Source organism: Biomphalaria glabrata, chromosome 5 (genome assembly GCF_947242115.1).
Source record: "Biomphalaria glabrata chromosome 5, xgBioGlab47.1, whole genome shotgun sequence".
NCBI lineage: Eukaryota > Metazoa > Mollusca > Gastropoda > Planorbidae > Biomphalaria > Biomphalaria glabrata.
In genome coordinates, this window is record NC_074715.1 from 17,112,326 (window position 1) to 17,131,222 (window position 18,897).

General features: G+C 31.7%; 1 protein-coding gene across 5 annotated transcripts in view; it reads right to left on the reverse strand.

Moving 5' to 3' along the window:
• Window positions 1–3,312: 3,312 nt before the first annotated feature.
• LOC106064372 (lipoxygenase homology domain-containing protein 1-like) overlaps window positions 3,313–18,897 on the reverse strand; it is a 50,810-nt gene continuing 35,225 nt past the window's right edge. For 4 of the 5 annotated variants that reach the window (XM_056029829.1, XM_056029828.1, XM_056029831.1 and 1 more), the window contains 22 exons: window positions 18,129–18,274; window positions 17,864–18,012; window positions 17,586–17,704; window positions 16,817–16,980; window positions 16,616–16,705; window positions 16,201–16,330; window positions 15,542–15,690; window positions 14,829–14,907; window positions 13,945–14,020; window positions 12,461–12,678; window positions 10,626–10,792; window positions 10,375–10,494; window positions 9,926–10,058; window positions 9,420–9,574; window positions 8,178–8,335; window positions 7,657–7,865; window positions 7,219–7,382; window positions 5,525–5,611; window positions 4,953–5,085; window positions 4,556–4,710; window positions 4,101–4,261; window positions 3,313–3,973 (listed from right to left, as the gene is read on the reverse strand). In XM_056029829.1, coding sequence (XP_055885804.1) covers window positions 3,835–3,973; window positions 4,101–4,261; window positions 4,556–4,710; window positions 4,953–5,085; window positions 5,525–5,611; window positions 7,219–7,382; window positions 7,657–7,865; window positions 8,178–8,335; window positions 9,420–9,574; window positions 9,926–10,058; window positions 10,375–10,494; window positions 10,626–10,792; window positions 12,461–12,678; window positions 13,945–14,020; window positions 14,829–14,907; window positions 15,542–15,690; window positions 16,201–16,330; window positions 16,616–16,705; window positions 16,817–16,980; window positions 17,586–17,704; window positions 17,864–18,012; window positions 18,129–18,274 — 3,101 coding nt within the window. In that variant the 3' untranslated portion in view covers window positions 3,313–3,834. The remainder of the gene's footprint in view (window positions 3,974–4,100; window positions 4,262–4,555; window positions 4,711–4,952; window positions 5,086–5,524; window positions 5,612–7,218; window positions 7,383–7,656; window positions 7,866–8,177; window positions 8,336–9,419; window positions 9,575–9,925; window positions 10,059–10,374; window positions 10,495–10,625; window positions 10,793–12,460; window positions 12,679–13,944; window positions 14,021–14,828; window positions 14,908–15,541; window positions 15,691–16,200; window positions 16,331–16,615; window positions 16,706–16,816; window positions 16,981–17,585; window positions 17,705–17,863; window positions 18,013–18,128; window positions 18,275–18,897) is intronic. The other variant, XM_056029832.1, reaches the window with a different exon arrangement.

Below are 18,897 nucleotides of genomic sequence, written 5' to 3' on the forward strand. Positions count from 1 at the left end.
CTCTCAAGTTCCTTCTGTCTCATGTTGGGGTTGCCACTGACAGGAAATAATATTGAACGTTATTGCCACTGCTGCTCTGTTTCCGCTTCGACCGTCTGTTGCTATGCCTATAACTAGTGTAGATCTAGATCTAGATCTTAAAACATCTTATGCTATCCTGCAAGGACTTTCCAAAAAAACAACAACATAGTATTCGCTTCGTAAGTTGTACTTTGCATAGTCATCTTAACTTTATATTTCCGCCTCTTTACTGACCTGCCAACTGGCGGCAGAGAAGTCTCCTTTTTATCCCTAGCTCTTCTCTTTCCTTACTGTAGGCCTATAGGAAGTCGCTTCTCTCTTTTCATAAAAGATTTTGTTTTGTATGTTTTATATCTGACATATATGTAAAAGTTATAATAAAATTGTTGCCTTAGCAAAACAAACCAAAAAAAAAAACAGAAGAAAAAATGTTTTTAAGTTATATTTCTGTGATGTATTGAATAAATATCAATAAAAATAGGTTGAGATTCTGAGACAATAGTGGTAAAAATGTTTTGCTAATAGATGGATAAGTATTGATGCATAAAAAAGCATTACAAATTGATAAATATAAATATTGTAGATAAATCAAACAAAAAATAATTTTATTTCAATATTGAGTCTGGCATGTTTAATAATATATTAATAAGGCCAGTAATAATAACAAAACGTGGATATCACAGTTATATTCTTTGGTAGCAGTTACATGAAACAGGAATATACATTGAAAAAAAAATACAACAAAATATCAAATACAGATAATTTTAAAAAATGAATATCTATGTAAATAGATGCAAAAAATTATGTAAATATGTAAATGTAAATAAAATTTAAAAAAATATATGTAGGCCTATCTTTTTTTTCTGTTTATAATTGAAATAAATTTAGGTGCCAGTTCATTATACAATTTATTACTAAGGCTAAATGCCAATCAATAAAAAAAAGTTTCATAAATATCTTAAGTAATGACGAAAAACATAGATCTAGGTTTAATTCCCTTTATTACCCAATAGTAAAAAAAGTAAAAATAGTTTTAAAGATGAACAAATATATTTAAAAAAACTATATCTTTAATAGCAAAAAAAAAAAATTATATTGTTTGTTTGATTTGAGGCACATCGGCACAATTTAGGCCATGTCGTGCCTGCAGTCCCTTAAGGACTACTCTCTCTCTCTAAACAACAGGGCCAGATTCTATACAGTCATATCATTAAAATCAAGGTCTATTCACAGTTAAAATAGTCAAGGTAGTAAAAATTTAAATATTTGGTAAAAATCTAATGTAAATAGTGCATGTTCACAAATTCATAAGTCAGATCTTCGTAGATAGCCCCACTTCCCGGATAAAGCCCAGTACCTTCCCAGGGTCGACATTATCAAATAGTGTATTTAAATTAGTGACTCTAAAATATTTCGCTCTGACATCCTGGTATCTGGGGCAATCAACGAGGATATGTTCCACGGTGAGGCGAGAGTCACAGTACTCACAAAGTGGGGGCTCCTCTTTCTTCAGTACAAAAGAGTGCGTGATGTAGGTGTGGCCAATCCTAAGTCTGGACATGGTCGTGCTACCATATATATATGTATATATAACAAAAACAAAATGCTAAAAAAAAGACTTATTGAATATAATTAACGACTAGTTCAATTTAAACATGAAAAAACTACAATTCAGTGCCATTTTATTCTATCTAAAGCCATCACAGTCTGTTGAATTATAAGGCTAACTTTCTCCTTTACTTTTCTTTGGTCACTCTTTCTTTCCATCTACTTATTGAAGATTCATTTTCTGGTGTCAGTTTTATATAGCCAGATTTTCATATGTCCCTTAGCATGCCTTTTATTATTATTTTTTTTTAACCTTTATAAAGTAATCACCAACAATTTAGTTATATGAATTCATTCACTTTTAGTTACATTTCTAGGTGAGTGGTAGCAAAAAAAAAGAACACAAACAAGCAAAATATAAAAATACATTGCTTATTTAAGGGAAAGAACTACACAATTACAACTACATTTTTCAATAATGTAGAAGTTATTTTCCTTTTTGATGCCAAACAAAATAATTAATTACCAATAATTTATTGACTAATTGATTTATTTTTAAATTGATTCATGTTTTGTTAGGTACAATAAATAATTGTTTAAAGTTTCAACTTGATCGGAGAATGGGTGTGGGAAAAATAATGTGTACCATTATTTAATGGGACTTCTTCTTCTTCTTCTTCATCGTTCTCATTGTTATGTTGGAGTGTTCATATGACTAGACCAATACATGAGATGAACTGCGCAGTGGTTTCCAAATCAGGGAGCTCTCCATATAGTTTTCTTTCTATTGGGGTGATTTGGGGCCAATGTCTTATACGGGCCTCTTGGTAGAGAGAGCAGTTTTGGAGGACGTGGTCGGCATTTTCTGGTGATACTCCACATGGGCAGATTTCACTGGTTCCAATTTTGAGCTTCCGGAACATGTGTTGTCGCATTCTGTTGTGTCCGGTCCTGAGTCGAAAGATTAGACGTTGGTCTTGTCGGGATAGCTTATAGTAAGCATCATCTTTCTTGTGATTTGGATGGGAGCTCGTCCATTTCTCATTTATTTTATCTACAATTAATTTCTTCATTTCTTCTGGATAGAGAGCAGAGTTTACTTGTGAGTTTGTTCTCCCACTCTTGGCGAGTGTGTCAGCCTTCTCATTTCCTGCTAGTTGTATGTGAGCTGGTATCCATTGAATGACGGTTTTTTTTGCTGTTGTGGTTGAGCTTTGTGAGTGCTGTTCTGAGGTTTTTAATACAAGGGGAATCAGAGTTTTGCAGGCTTTGGAGGGTTGTTTTTGCGTCTGTTAGAAAGACAATCTGACTGTGAGGGGAACTTGGATGATTTGCTAGCATGGTAGCAGCTAGTGCTAGTGCTTCCCTTTCTGCTCTGTGACTGTCAGAGAGCTCTCCAGTTGCAAAGGATTTTTCTAGTTTTCCTCCATCTGGCCATTCGATAAGTATTCCAGCTCCTCCATTTGTGGTGGCTTTATGGGATGAGCCATCTGTGTAATTTCTGATCCACTGATTGCTAGGGTAATTGGTATGTAGAAAACAGTTCACTATTTCCTTGAGCTCTGTTGGTCTGTAATCAGATTTTCTTTTTATTTTTTCAATATGGTCCCTTATAGTAGGAAGAGGGCTTTCGTCCCAGGGTGGAGATTCATTATAGTGTTTCGAGGATTCCAGAGAAATTTTTTCAAGTTGGTGTTTCTTTTTTAGGTTTAGAGATTCCTGTATGAAATTGGTCCTTTTGAGAATGGGACAAAACCCTGTATATTTAGAAATATCTGTGGATATTGAAGGATTAATTTACCTTGTTGGTATCAAACAAAATAATTAATTACCAGTAATAAACTAATTTTTTTTTTTTTAATTGTTTCATGTATTATCTTTGCCAATGAATAATTGTGCAAAGTTTCATCTTGATCCAAGAATGGGTGTAGTAAAAAAAAATGTGATTTAACTTTTTGCCAGACATACAGACTTGATATAAGCTTTTTTTAAAAAAAAAATAGCTATAAGATATGCAGATTATTGTTACCAATAAAATGCAATGAACTTAAAGAAAAAAAACAATAGGAAAAAATTAAAAGAATGTAGATGCAAAATGTTGGAAAATACAAATAATTTTGTTCAATTAAAAAATTTAAGGAAATAAAAAGATGTAAAGATTGAGTGCTAAATCAAAACAAAAAACAAAACACCAAAAGTTTATAAATTTGGTAACAGGTTAACTGACATGGTTGACCATTACAGACATCAACAAAAGCAAGAAGGTTATTGGTTATCAATTTGCTCATCAGCATGGCCATTATAATCCTCATAATAATCTTCATCCTCATCATAGTCATCATCATCGTCTTCCTGTATTTTACCCTTGAATATTGTAATTTCACCGTCCTCACTTGTCAGCCATCTTTTGTCAAAGAGAAAAGAAAGCATAAGACGACTTTTTTTTTAAAGGAAATTAATATTTAAATAAATTTGATTACAACAAAAAAATCAAAGAAAATTTGTTGTTTTTCAGCATTTAATAAGCTTACTTTCCACAAGGAAACACAGAAGTATCTCTGTTGGCAGAGTCAGCTTTTCGAACCATAACGCACAGAAGTTTCCAAGCATCTTCAGGTGTTGTTCCATCATGACCAATGACTATTTTTTCTAGATCACCAAGATCCACTGCTTCAATAGTGAAATAGTTTGTCTGGGGAGAAAAATACAATGATTCAGATACTACTTTTGTAGTTGTATGTCAATTAAAGTTTTAAAAATTAGATTAGCTTTAAGCATTATTAAATGAAAGTTTAAAATATCATATTTGCTTGAATCATTATTTTTTAAAGTTTAAAATATCATATTTGCTGGAAGCATTATTAACTTAAAGTTTAAAGTCTCAAATTTATGCCCTAGTAACATCTGATCAAACTTGAACTCAATGAATTTAATAAAGCACAATTAAGTAAAAGTTTAATGTATACTATGATATTTCTATGCTTACTTTTCCTGCTGAAAACTTTTCACCTCCATTACTGCTGTTCACTAGAAATCTTTTTCCAGAATCCCCTAGATTTCCTATAAGATTTATATACACATTAGCCTCAGTTCCTGCATTTTCTTCACTTTCAGTAATGGTCTTAACAATGTATTTACAAGCTGAAACAAATAATTTTCATTTGCTAGAAAAATTGTGAATTAAAAAAAAACTACTAAACCAATTTAAAAAAATGAAAGCAAAAAATAATTATAGCAAAAATGATTATCAGGCAGCAACTTTAATGTAGAAATTACAACTAAAACATTTTGAATTACACTGTACATTTAGAGAGACTAAAACTTTATTTCAAAATTCAAAACCAAGTAAAATCAATAAAAACTATCCTTGTTAATCTACTTACTAGAAGCAACTGGTTGGTTGTGCTGTTTGACTGCACCTTCAAATACAATGTCTCCATCAATTTCTTTATGGGACAGCCATCTGTTCACCTCAAAGCTGTGCTTCTCACCAGTGCTAGGATTTTCCATGACAAGCTATAAAAATACATACATATATTGATTTGAAATAGTTATATTTGTTACCCTAAAGATCTACCCTGTTATATGTGTTACCCATAGAGGTCTAAAAAATTGTATTATAAATAAAATATGTTGTATTAAAGGTTACAGATTTAGAAATTATTAAGGTTAATTATTATTGCCTTTTAGCCTAATAATAATTTCATCTTTAATGCATTAGCCTATTTATTAAGAAAATATTTCTCTTTTAAAAGGTATAGGCTACTTTTCATATTATTAAACTTATTGCCCAAATAGTCTGTAAAGCAGACAGGATTTCAAAGTTAGACCGTCATGTAGACTACTCAGAGCATAAAATACAAGATAAAACAACTACCATACTAATAAAAGCTATATAAATCAAATGAAGATTATGGTAAGGATATTGTTGGTCAAATCATATCTAGATAATTACATTATCAACTTTCCAATCTGTGGCAATGTCATCATGTTGAAGTCGAATTTTTCTGATCTCTCCAATTTTATTTGGATCAATCCAAACCTAAAAAAAGTATAGATGTACAATTGAGTTAAAGGAATGAAAATAGTTTTTTTCGTTTAACTTTACTTTATGGATTTAACTTTTGCATCTTTTGCTATCTTGGATCAATAAATTAGTTGTATCATATTCACTTCTGGTCTTTTGATGCTGTCATTTGCTGTGATAAAATTTGAGCAACAATTTAAGTGAAGTTCTACATTTCTATCAGAAGATAGACAAATAACTGTTTTTTTCCCTCATATACTATCTTTAGCTTTCTAGTGCTAAACTAAGTTAAATGTCCATAGCCTGGCTACAGGTAAATAGGCTAATAAATTATTTTTTTTTACTTTTATGAAAGTAAGGCAAATTAAAATCTCACCACATCAAAGTGTGGACATGCTTCATTCAGATCTCAAGGTCAAATTAGGTCAAGTCTGAAATTTTGACTTCAGGATTTTTAGGACACGCCTAAAACTAGTTGGAGAAAAGTGGTTGACCATTGTGCTGGCCAAATGACACCATTGTTAACCTTTGGTCATAGAAACAGATGATCTTTACATCATCTGCCCTATACATCACAAGGTCTGAAAGGAATACTTTAATTAATAATCACTAAACCTTATTAGTAATAAGGTTGAAGTTAGGGTGAGCAGCTTTCAAGGTCCATAAAGCCAAGTATCAATAGGGCAAAGATTCCATTATCTATAAAATACTCCTAAATGGCAACCATTTCAAATAGTCCCTGGCTTGCTTATATGGCTTAGATTTAAGTCCACTGAAATGAGACCATTAGTTATAGTAGGCCTTAACAATGACCTTTAACATCACAACTTGTGGACAGTGGAGACCAATAGCTCACATTGTACAGACCTGTGATGTGGCAGTGAGCTAGCTTTTGGTCTCCACTGGTCACAAGTTACGATGAAGCAGGCCAGTATTCAGGCCTTCTATGATGATTGGTCTTGATTAAAACTGCTTTTACTGACAGGGGAAGGGCTACAGGTGGATGCCTCTAAATTCATTCCATGTCATTTTGTTTTCCTTTTTGTATGCAGATTGAAACTAATTTTATAATTAAAAAGTTATTAACGTTAGGTCATCAAGAAATCATTAATTACTTGTATCTTTTTGTGTGCTAAAGATGTGGTTTGAGTTTATTTTACTTTGTTCAATTTACTCCATTACATCATTTGTGTTTTTCTTTTGTTTGACATTGGCAGGTTTTTTGTACTTTTAAGAATTAGTCATTGACTTTTTTCTAATTAGTTCTGTACACAGCCAACCACATACATGGGGAGATAATCATGTGTTTTGTAACTGAACAACACCATTAGACCACATCACTGAACTAATTTTATATTTATAATCTGTAACTTAAGAGAACTGCGATATCTAAACTTTTGTTAAATAAGTTATATTGCATAATTAATTATCATTAATAGAGAATAATTTTTGCCTTTTAGGTTTGTTGGATAAATTATGGGCTTTGTCTCTCCATGATGTATTTGCAAAGGGAAAAGATAATCTTGTGAGATGTAAAATGCCACATATGTGGTTGAGCATAGATATACAAGCATACAACATGCCTATTCAACATGCCTATACAACATGCCTATACAACATACTTTTGTTTCATCTGTGTGCCCAGGATGAAAAGACCCTTCTCCTTTTTTACCCAGTGCAAGAGGACCAGAATCTCCTTTGGTACCAAAGATGGTCAAGCTGATATTGGCATCTGTTCCACTACCTGGCTCATCACTAGTCCTAGTGTAAACTCTCCAGTCTCCTACTAGAAGTAAACAAAAAAACATGAGCTCGAATCTTTTATTGTTTAAACAAATCATTTGAATACTTGAATACTCTACATATACTGAACATTGGATGTTATCTATAATTAAACATTACTTCAATTATATTTCTTAATATTAGGTAACAAATGTTGATATAAAGAGATCAGAAAGTTTCAATAATGAGTTTAAGAAAAAGAAAAGGCAAACCAATAATAATTAAAAAGATAAACATGTTAACAAAATTACCCATAACACTCTATGATGAATAATTACCTTTTGATTTATCTTTTTTTTGTACTGTAGTTTCAGGTGTGTGTTCAGGCAAATCAATTTCTTTCATATTTTCATTCTCTTCTATATCTTTATTTTCCTCTTCATTATTGATAGTCTCATCTTTACTGCCCTCATCCTCATCTGTTAAAATGGCTGTTAGTGGAAAGATACGCTCAATGGCATGATCTTCTTTTCCCACATCCAACCATCTAAATAATCAAAAAGGAAAAACAAATTCAGATAGTAAATAAAATTGGTGCAAGATTCTTAAAACATATTTTGTGTGAAAATTATTGAATAAAACTCAATGACAGAAGAGTTTCATTATAGAAACAAAAAAATTCTTATGGATCTTTGGCCTTCAAAACACAAAACTAATATAACACAACACTGCATATTGATCAATTTTTGTGTCAACTTTTCTTAATTCAGGTCATGTGTTTGCTTAAAGCAGTTTAGACATACAGGTATAGAAAATAAACATAAAGAAGGAAAATGTCTATATATAAGTAAGTCATTACCTTTCACAAGAGAAAAAATAAATCTGCTTGGAATTCTCAGTATCTTTAACTTTGAAACATTTTAAGAACCACCCATCACCAGGCAAAAGGCCATCATGCTTCACCTTGATCTGGGATAGTTTTCCAAGGTCAACAGCCTCAATGTAAAACACATCATGCTAAACAAAAATTAACAAAGATCAGCATCACTTATGCTAGTGTTCATATAGACAGAAGAATACAAATAAGTACATTGAAAGCCCACTATCATTGATCTTTGTGTGAAGGAAAATGTATCAATCTATATAAAGAAATAAACAGATTTATGTTGCATGTCTTAAGATGGCCCCTGGATAAGGAAGTGTTGGAACACACAAATCTGTGTATTAGATCCCCTGTGTTTATGAACTGGATGTACCACTATTAATGGAGATTGATACAAATATGTGCATTGGGTGACCCGTCTATGTAATAGAAAGTGTTACAATGCAAGGGATAAAAGTTTATAGTTACTGATTGGTATTGCTCCCATTAGGTTGCTGTGAAGTTAGAAAGACCCTAGGTATCATATACAAAGACCACAAAAGAAGAGATCAGAAACAGGATTAATACAGCCATTGGAACCCATGATGACATGCTAACTACAATGAGGCAGACAGAGAAAGACACAAAAGAATGGACAGGCCTGTCATTGAAAGAGATTCTAAGGTGAAAGACAGAGAGGAATGAAGAAAAACAATCAACAGATCTTGTGTGGTGCCCTGGCCAAACAGACTATGGGATAGATGAAGATACGCTGGTGATATTTAATGCACAGAGACCCTCTTAATTCAAAGTACTTTTCATATTTTAACATTATTAAATTCGAGGTACATTTTGTAATCAGAAAGCTATAAATTAATGACTGCATCTTTATTTATTTTAACACATTATTTATACTTTATGACTTTTCAAAAATGCTAGTGAGGAAATATTACCCTTTAATTAAACACAAAATCTATAAAGCATGCCCCCTCTCTGTAATTTACTTTTATTCATTCCTAACCAAATATCCTAATTTGTTTGTATGGAGAAAAATAGAAAAAAAATGAAAGGAGGTAATGCAACCAGAGAGAGAGAGAGAGTTACCTGCCCTAAACAACTTTCACTTCTTTTGAAATAATTTACTAAGGCAAAAACTAACATGTTTATCGAGCACTTCAGGTTAGTAAAAGTATAAACAGATTTGCCAATAAAATATTTATTTAACAAATTTCTACTAACATAGCCAACTTGAAACTTATTCATATTTGTCTTTGACCCATGCAAGTGGCGCCATCCAGTATCACCATGCTGACCAAAAATTTGAACATAGACATTGGCATAAGTTCCTGCCCCTGGCTGTTCACCAGTGTAAGCATCAACAAAATAGTTCTTCACTGTGATGTGATGGTAAAAAGAAGTATTAAAACTTGTGCATAATTTTTAACTATCAATTAATCTTATAGTTAACAACAGATTAACAGGAAATCAAAGTTCCAAAAATGAAAACAATTATTTAATCTTAAAAAAGTGACCAAGGAATTTCAAATAATCAAAATAAATTCTACAAGAATCACAACAAAAATCCTTCGCAAATTGAAACAACAGATAAAATGTTGTGCTATCTTTAATACTTTTATAAAAAGATAATTTAATAAAACATTTGACTATTTAATATAGTAGAAATTATCTAAAAAAAACAACAAAAAAACAAATATAAAAAAACAAACAACAAAAGCAGAAGTGACCTGATAAAAGATGACTAGAATACTTTGGTTTAATTGGGAATTCCCTCCAATAATCATGGTCGGTCTCCATCTTGATCCATCTCTCAATATGTATTTGATATTCTTCATGTGTTTTGTTATCCTTTATTTTAATCTGTGTAATTAGAAAATATATCGTTTAGTACAAAAAGTCAATAATTCCCAAACTCAATTATTAAAATCAAAACAGATAAAGAAAAAAATCAGAGAATTAAAAAAAAAAAAAGACAATTTGTTATATTAAAAGCAAAAATTTTTTTTGCTCAAAACACAAAAAAAACAACAAATGTACTGTAAACGCCCTTTAGACAACCAACAAATTGTAATTAGGAGTACAGCAAATGTCATTATGTAATTAGGAGTACAGTAAATGGCATGATGGATTTTACTAATATTACACATTTATTTGAAATTAATATTGAAATATTTACCATTTTTCCAAACCATGAAGGACAGGAACTAAAGTCAGAGTACCACTGCTTCTCTTTCCCTTGAGAGTCAAACCCAATACGCACTTTGTAAAGATCCCCAACCTCTCTTTCAGAGCTTATCTGAATAGATATACAGATATATTTCTATGAGACAGTATCAAACATTGAGATGATATGTTACTAGAGATCCTCTTGATATAATCCAGTTATTTCACTTTAATTCATAATAAGAAAAGTTCATAAATGCCTACCTCAAAGTTCTGAGTAGCACCATTCTTCAGGGAAAAAAATCTGACTCCTTTACCTACAATCATTGGTTCTGTGAAACCTTTGTCTCCATACAATATGAGAACCAACTGTGCTGCAGTCCCATGACTCTCTCCATCACCAGTGACTATAGTGACACTGTAGGAATGTGCTGAATGGGAATAATGCATTTAGGTCATTAGCAGAACAAGGCACATAATTAGTATATTTTTCAACTCCTGATTTTTTTTATGAAAAAAAAAAGCAATTTATGTAAATATGGGGCATGGTGGATGACTGGTAATGCACTTGGTTTCTGAAATGGGAGAGGGTCTCACTTTTAAATCTCTGTGAAGGCAGTGATTTTCAGAACACCCTTGATTCTACCATACTCTAAGAGGTACCTGACATTTGTTGAGGAAAGAAAAAGGTGTTGGTCATTGTGCTGACTACATACATGACATCCTCCTTATCCATCAATCATAAAAACAGAAGACTATTACATCACATGGTCTAGTTTGACAGTTATAATTTTTAAAAGTATAATAAAAAATTAATTTAAAATTGCTTGCTAGGCTTAGACAATCTTTATTTTAGACATACCTCAGCAGGTATTTTATTAAACAGTTTAATAAATACATAGACATTTAGGAACATTTCGTACACAGTCCTTCTAAGTCTAGCTGTATAGGCCAATCATTTAAAATTTTATATACTCTAAGTAGATTTATACATATGATTAACCAGGATTTTTTTCATAGGGAGAGGGCATTGGGGCAGTGTACAAATGTTCCATTTTGTTTAATTCTATCATTCATTAGTTTTTAAGAGTAAAATAGTCACTCTTACAAAACAGATGTAAGCTTCATAAATAAGAAATTGTCTTCATGTTTCTTGTTTTTGAAATTATAAAAGTAGATAAATAAGTGGAATATCAGGTTTATTAGAAACAATTTTACAATGCAGAATAAATAATAATAATTATAATAATAATCTTTATTATCCATGAAAAAATTTGTTTTACAATTGCGCATTAAGCACTAAATGCATGTCGCCACTACGCGATGTTGCACATACACACACACACATTCATTCAAATTATAAAAGGGGAAAATGATCTTAATACATTAAAAAAATTTTTTTAGGTAAATTAACTACAGGAATTTGTAGAATTAGTTTCAATCAAAAAATGAGTTATCATATTTTGTCTGCTTAAAACAGGAAAGCAGAGAGAAAAAAGAGTTGTGCATCATTTTCATACTCTCCCCGTTTTAAAAATCTATTCCTCTGCTTTCCTTGCCCTTTTGCTTAGTTTAGTACAAATGATTGATCAGGTTCTCACATATTTTGATAAACCCTTCTTCCCATTCTTTTAATAAATCAAAGAGACCATTCATAAATATTGTTCAATGACTTGTATTCTCCATCCATCCATCCCAGTGGCGCTACAGCCCATGGAGGGCTCTGGCCTGCTTTAACACATCCTTACATTCAGATCTCTCCTGGGCCTTTCGTCTCCACGCCCTAACCCCAAGCTGCTTCAGATCTGCTTCCACGTCATCTATCCATCGCATTCGGGGTCTGCCTTTGAGTCGCCTGCCTTTTGGTTTTTGACTGTATACGATTTTCGCCCCTCTGTTGTCTGACATTCTTTCAAGGTGACCTGCCCAACGTAGTCTGTTCTTTTTTATTTCGTTCACTATTGGTGGGTCTTCATATAATTGATATAACTCATGGTTAGTGCGTGTCCTCCACCCTGTATTGTATTTCTAGAAATAGCAATAAGTACTTAAAGGTTCTCAGATGAAATCGAAAACAAAATGAGTGTTAAGATAAATACCTTTCTTTGATGCTGGACTATGGATTTTGGGACTAGGTGGCTTCCCTTTATCACCAAGAGGAACAACTGTTGTTGGTTTCATTACACCCTCCACGGTTTGTAGAGATGTTATTCTGGGTCTGACAGATTTGTGTGTGTTCACAACAGTGGTGCTTCCGTCTTCATTGAGGTTAAGTGTCCTCATAGTCTCTCCATCATCACGGCTTGCATCAAACCACCTGACAAGACAACAGTACTATTACATTGATAGACAGTACCATAAAGCCTGTTAATACAAAATTCATCAATCGCTTTTCTATTTCAATGATTAATGGTCAATATGGTTATTGTGAAACTAGCACATCAAACACTTTACAGTTACAGCTCCTAAACTGATGTCACTTAGATATTTGACATGAATTAATGAAACACTTTACAGTTACGGCTCCTAAACAGATGTCACTTAGATATTTGACATGAATTAATGAAACACAGACTGATCCTAAGTACAGGTTTTTGGCAGACTTTTTAAAATATTGTGTTCAGCTACCACTACTGTCCTCTACAAATGTCAGGGCTTTTTAAATTCAGAAAACATTCTCAAAACTTGTGTTCAACAATTAAAAGCACTACTACTCAGACATCATGTTGCTTATAACAAAATATTTATACACTTTGTCTTTCATTGTTCTCTAGCAATAATTTACTTTTAAACAAAATCATTGTTGTTTAATTTAATCATAACAAATACTTTAAAAAAAACAAAGCTTATATTAATGTGTATCAATTAGTTTGGATCAGTCATGTAATTAAATTTGTAATAAATCTAAACTAACTAAATATTTTTTTTACCAATTGTTTTTGTTTAGCGCAAATTCATGCTATTAGCGTTCTCAATATAGTATGATCCTATCACTTGTCAGGACCAGTTGGAAAGGGGGAGAAAGAACAGGGTATCTGTGTGATTGCTTTTTAAATGTATTTTTTTTTAAAGAAAAGGGAATGACCTGAATTTGAACTTGAGGGCTAAGGCCTGGCTTCTCAAACCAATGTGGTAACCACTCTGCTAGCGAAGTGTCTTTGAACATGGAAGATTGTGTAGTTATTTATTGTTTCTATTTCATGTTTGTGTTCACTAAGCCTTACATGGAAGCCTAATATAAAGGGGACTAATTCAGAATAAGCCACCACTTTAGTTAAGTACTATTTCTTTTCCCTTGTTTGAGATACCGAACAAAGTAATTTATTACCAATAGTTTATTAACTAATGGTTAAATTTTTAAAATTTATTCTTGTGTTGTTAGGTAAAAGAAATAATTTAGCAAAATTTCAACTTGATCCAAGATTGGGTGTCAGAGAAATAATGTGTACAAAATTTTGGCCACATAGACAGACACACAGACAGACATACAGACTAAATTGATATATAAGCTTTGTAAAAATCATAAAAATCATAAAAAATATGTCAGTCTAAAACTTGAACTACCGGTATAAAAATCATGTACCTGTTGCATGTGAATAAATATTCTTTTTTTTCATTGTCTGGTTTTACAATCAATCTAGTTAAAAACCATCCAGCTCCTGTTTTAGAAACAAAGTTTTAGATAATACTGTTAAACCTTAAGAAGCAAGGAAGTTAATTTGTCTGCATTTCACAAATGCACATTTATTTAAAGAAAAACTGACTAAATATACACTAAACATCAAGATATGTTTGCAGTTTTGCTAGCTATTGCATTGGTAACTATGTTAACTGACATGACATACAAGCAATCCATTTCTCAGACAAATACACATCATTTGGGCAGTAGTGAGAAAATTATAATTATTCATGATGAAAGTTCAATAATTTTTCTTTTTTTTTATTTCCAAAAAATCCTTATTGAACACTATGGCCGAAATCAAGGTAAGAAAGGCTTTGTGTTAGTCAATGTCTTTAGGTTTAGATCACATTGGACATTTTGTGATTTTCTGAGTAAATAATTAGAAAATGGATTTTTTTGATCATTTTATAATAAATTTGAAGAGCCAAATGTTCAGAACTCTACCACTGTCAATAATATTATAAAGCTATACTTGGCATTAAACATTATTTACTTCTGTGTTCATATGTTTGTAATTGATTGTTGCACAAATAGGAAGCCAGTAGCAGCAGTAAAATTGTATCTTATTTAAAGTATTACTATTCCATCAGCACTATTCTGAATTTACAACAACTTATCATCAGGTATACAGCACAGATTTGCAGTAGTCAAGGTAAACGTGTATAAATATTACACCATTTATTGACTCTATAGTCAAATATGGTCAGATCTGAGCCTTGCTGAGCCAACCTATGTGCATTAGCATAACTGTTTAGTTCAAATTGTTATAGTAAACTAATTCTTACCAGGAGTTGTATTTGTATGCCCAATGGTAACACTGCTAACATTCAGTAAACTGACTGCTTCAATAACAAATATGTCTGTCTGAAACAATCAAATCAAAGAATTGATTTATTGTATATTGAACAATTATTTCAACTCAACTGTTTGATTTAAGCAAAGCTTCAAGGAGCTAAGTTTACACTTCTCTGACATCCAACTCCAGTTTCTAGCTTTTATGAGACCCATATAAATGTTTAGTTGCATAGCCAAGCATAACTAACAAACAGTCATTTAAGGCTTATAAATGGAGTTTGTTAGTTACAGGCTGGCTGTTTATTTGAAGAATAAAAAAAAACATGTACTGTCTGGTGGCAACACTCAAACATGACAAAGACAGGGGAAGTAAAGCCAAAACTAAATCAAAGCTGGACTCTCTTGGTTATCAAACACAGCATACTATCAACTCAGCTAATAATACGATCTACTATGTCTCTCTTTGGAAAGATAAATACTTTCACCAATAAAAAGTCACTGATAGATCAAGTATAACCATTGATTTTAGTTCTATTTCAATAAAAACATACATTCTTTCTTTTTGCTATACATTCAATATAAATTCATAAGTATATAACAATCTGTAAATCAATAACTTTAAAAAATCATTTGTTTAAATAAGTTTGTTATAAGAAGAGCATTCTTTTCAAGTTGGAACATTACGGAAGATAATGTTAATTACCTGCCCTTGCTGAAAATGTTTCTGTTCAGTATCTTTCAAGATTCTGTAGCCAGTGCTTCCCATCTGACCATTAAGTTTGACTAGAATTAACTCATTACATCCAGCTTCTGCTTCATCTCCTGTAGTCACTGTTATGGTGTACTTTATGACTGAAGTAAAAAAACAACAGCTCATTACTTTTACGCATGAGGATTTTTAAGATTTTATTTTAGTTTTGAAGTAGCAATGTGAAAGTATGATTCTCTAAAGGAACATAAAGTGAAATTCAATCATTTCTGTGGCTGACACTTGATAAGTATCAGAATAGCGATTAACAACTTGTTCTCCACTTCTCATTAACCAATCAGAGCAGAGTAAACTTGTTTGAATCTATTAACAAATAAAAAATGTCTGAATAGGAAATGAACTTAGAAGTTATAGTAAGAAAATTTTACATTGCCTACCACCTCAATGTACACACACTAACACACACACAAAAAACAGCAAGAAATATTTTTCACTTTAAAAAATATAACCAATAAATTCAAAAAGTAAAAATTGAACATATTAAACATTTTAAATGTCATTGGTGCAAAAAAACTGTGTAATTTTAAGCTGAGGTGGAAAGGCTACAAATAAACAAACAAAACTACAACCAAGAATTGTAATGAATGAAATACTTGGTAATATATAAACTCCAGGCCAAATTGCTGGGAACTCTCTCCAGCCATCTGAAACATCATCCACCTTAACAAAATCATTGAAAGCAAACCAAAAGGTATCTCTGGTATCTTTATCTTCAAATTTGATCTGGACAGAAATAAAAAAAGTTACAAACCAACTTTTGGACACATTTTACACTTGAATACATATAGTACATAGTAACCTTCCTTTAGGAAGAAAAGTCAGTAATTTCTAAAATAAGATATAGTTTTTACTCTTGAAATCCAGTTTTTTTAAATAAATTATATTTCTCATCCTAAGAATTACAAGTTGAACTTAAATTATAAAGTATTTTATTAAAGTTTTTGATATTACAAACAAATGGGAATTTTCAAACCTGAGAAATGTAAATGACTAAAATACAATACTAACCTGTTGCAAATGCCATGATTTGTGACCAGACATGTCTTTGAATCCCAGTCGAATCTTGATTATTTCCCCTACATCTTCAGCCAAAGTCAGCTGTTGATTTAAATAACAATAGTTATATACATTTTTTATTATTTGTAATTCAAAAATATAATTCAAATTTAATTAAACAAAAACAAAACAAAAACAATACAATCTAAATACCTTAATCTTGTCTTTCATCCCTGGTTGAAAAGAAGATTGTCTTTTGGCTTTTAAATCCACAGGAGAGCTCTCTTTTTTATTCCCACAGAACACTACCATAATATCCTGGCCATTCTCAGTGATGCCAGATGGGCCAGTTGTTGTCTCTATAGTCCATTGCCCACCTGCGAAACAAAAACAAAGATGTTTATGTAATATGAACATGAAATAATCAATTTGTCAATCTAGAATTTTTTTTTTTACAATCACAAACCACCAAATTAAAAATAGTTTGAAAAAAGCTTTATGCCTAAACCAATCTCTTTTTTTTCCCATCAAAATGTAAGTTGACAGTTTAGTGTACACAATATTTTAACAGTTACCGTACTTTAATGATGGAACACAATTTATGTCTGTCTGAAAAAGGACATTTTTGAATTAGCTTTTTCAAATGTCTGGTTATTTCTAATTATAATTAGTAATTCTTTTTTAAACATCTAAATTTTATATTTATATTTCTTTCAATGTTATGTAGATGCTAGTATACAGATATAAGATAAGAATGTAATTTATACACTATTGGGATTTAAATCTGTCTAAAATATTTTCTTTAAAGTTTTCAAAAAAGGAAAAAAAAAAAAGAAAAAAAAAATGCCTTAATAAAGTTTGATCAAAGTAAAAGAGTACATTAAGCTTTCAAAAATCTCTTACTTTTTAAAATTAATCTACAAATAATACATACACAAATCACTAAAAACATTATAGTTCTCATAAAACTAAGGCAACTTACGAGTGACAGGGAAGTCTGGGAAGCTGCTTGTGGGAACAGCAACATCTGTTGGTCTGCTAAATGTTACAGGCAGAGTAATATCCACCTCTTGATCTCTTTTGCTAGATGTACCTATGGTGCTGAAAGAAAGTACACATATGAATGGGACATCAAAAGTTAGCTAAATAGATGCAATTTAAAACTTACTATACTTTCTTACAAATTCTATTTAAAATAATAAAAAAAAACCTTCCAATAATCCAAGTAAAAAAAAAAAGAGTATTAGTTTTTTTTCTCACTTTTTACACAAGAAAATGTTTTCCACTGGACCAAACATTCCTGACTTGACCACAATATGATTTAATATCCAAGGGTCACCTGGACCTTTAGTCAATGCTAATTTATTGACCTCTCCAAGGTCAACTGCTTCAACTATAAATTCTTGTAGCTGAAAACAAAAATGTCGACAAATATAGTTTAAGGCCTAAATGCCATTAAGTCTTAATAAAAAAGGATATTTGTAAATAAAGAATAAAAAAAAGTTTTATATATTTATATACTGACCTGACCTGACCTAAATGGATTGGTTGGTGAACTCAAAAGATGACGGCCACTGTCTCCTTTACTACCAATAAGATTGATGTGTACATTGGCTGAAGTACCAGCACCTGGAATATCTTCTGTCATTATCTTGACAACATACTGTACAACTGAAACAAAATAAAGTTACATTTCTATCATATTTTGAAAAAAGTAAAAGTATTGTGAGAAGTGCGGTCGAGAGGCTAAATACGCTTGAACTTGGCTTGGCTAACTATGAAGGGGTCTCGAGGTTCGACACCCGACTCGAGCAGAATTGTGTTTACAGAGTGCCTAAAGGCAGCACTGAAAACCTTCTCCCAGATACCCCCTCCCCCCACTGGTCCACAAATCAATTGAATTGGACCAGGGTGCTCTGAGCATGCTATAAGCATGACAGTTGCGCTATATAAAAGCTATTATTATTATTATTAAAAGTTAGATTTACTCCAAATAGTTCCTTCAAGAATGAGATCTACCCTGGTTAGGAAGCTATTCGAATTGTGACAGAGCAGTGAGTTCAGTATGCTGGCAACTTGGCTAATTACCGATTTGAGTCCATAAAAATGATGCATTTAATAGCTAAATTTCTTTTTCTAAAAAAAGCGCTTCAACTTTCATTTGTATTTTAAATAGGGGCAAATAGTAGTTTACATAAGACTGCCAACTCTTTGAAACAGCTTTGCATTAAGTGATTTTTTGTATATTTTGCTGATAAGAAAATGCTCATAACATTTACCTGTCTAAAGTTACA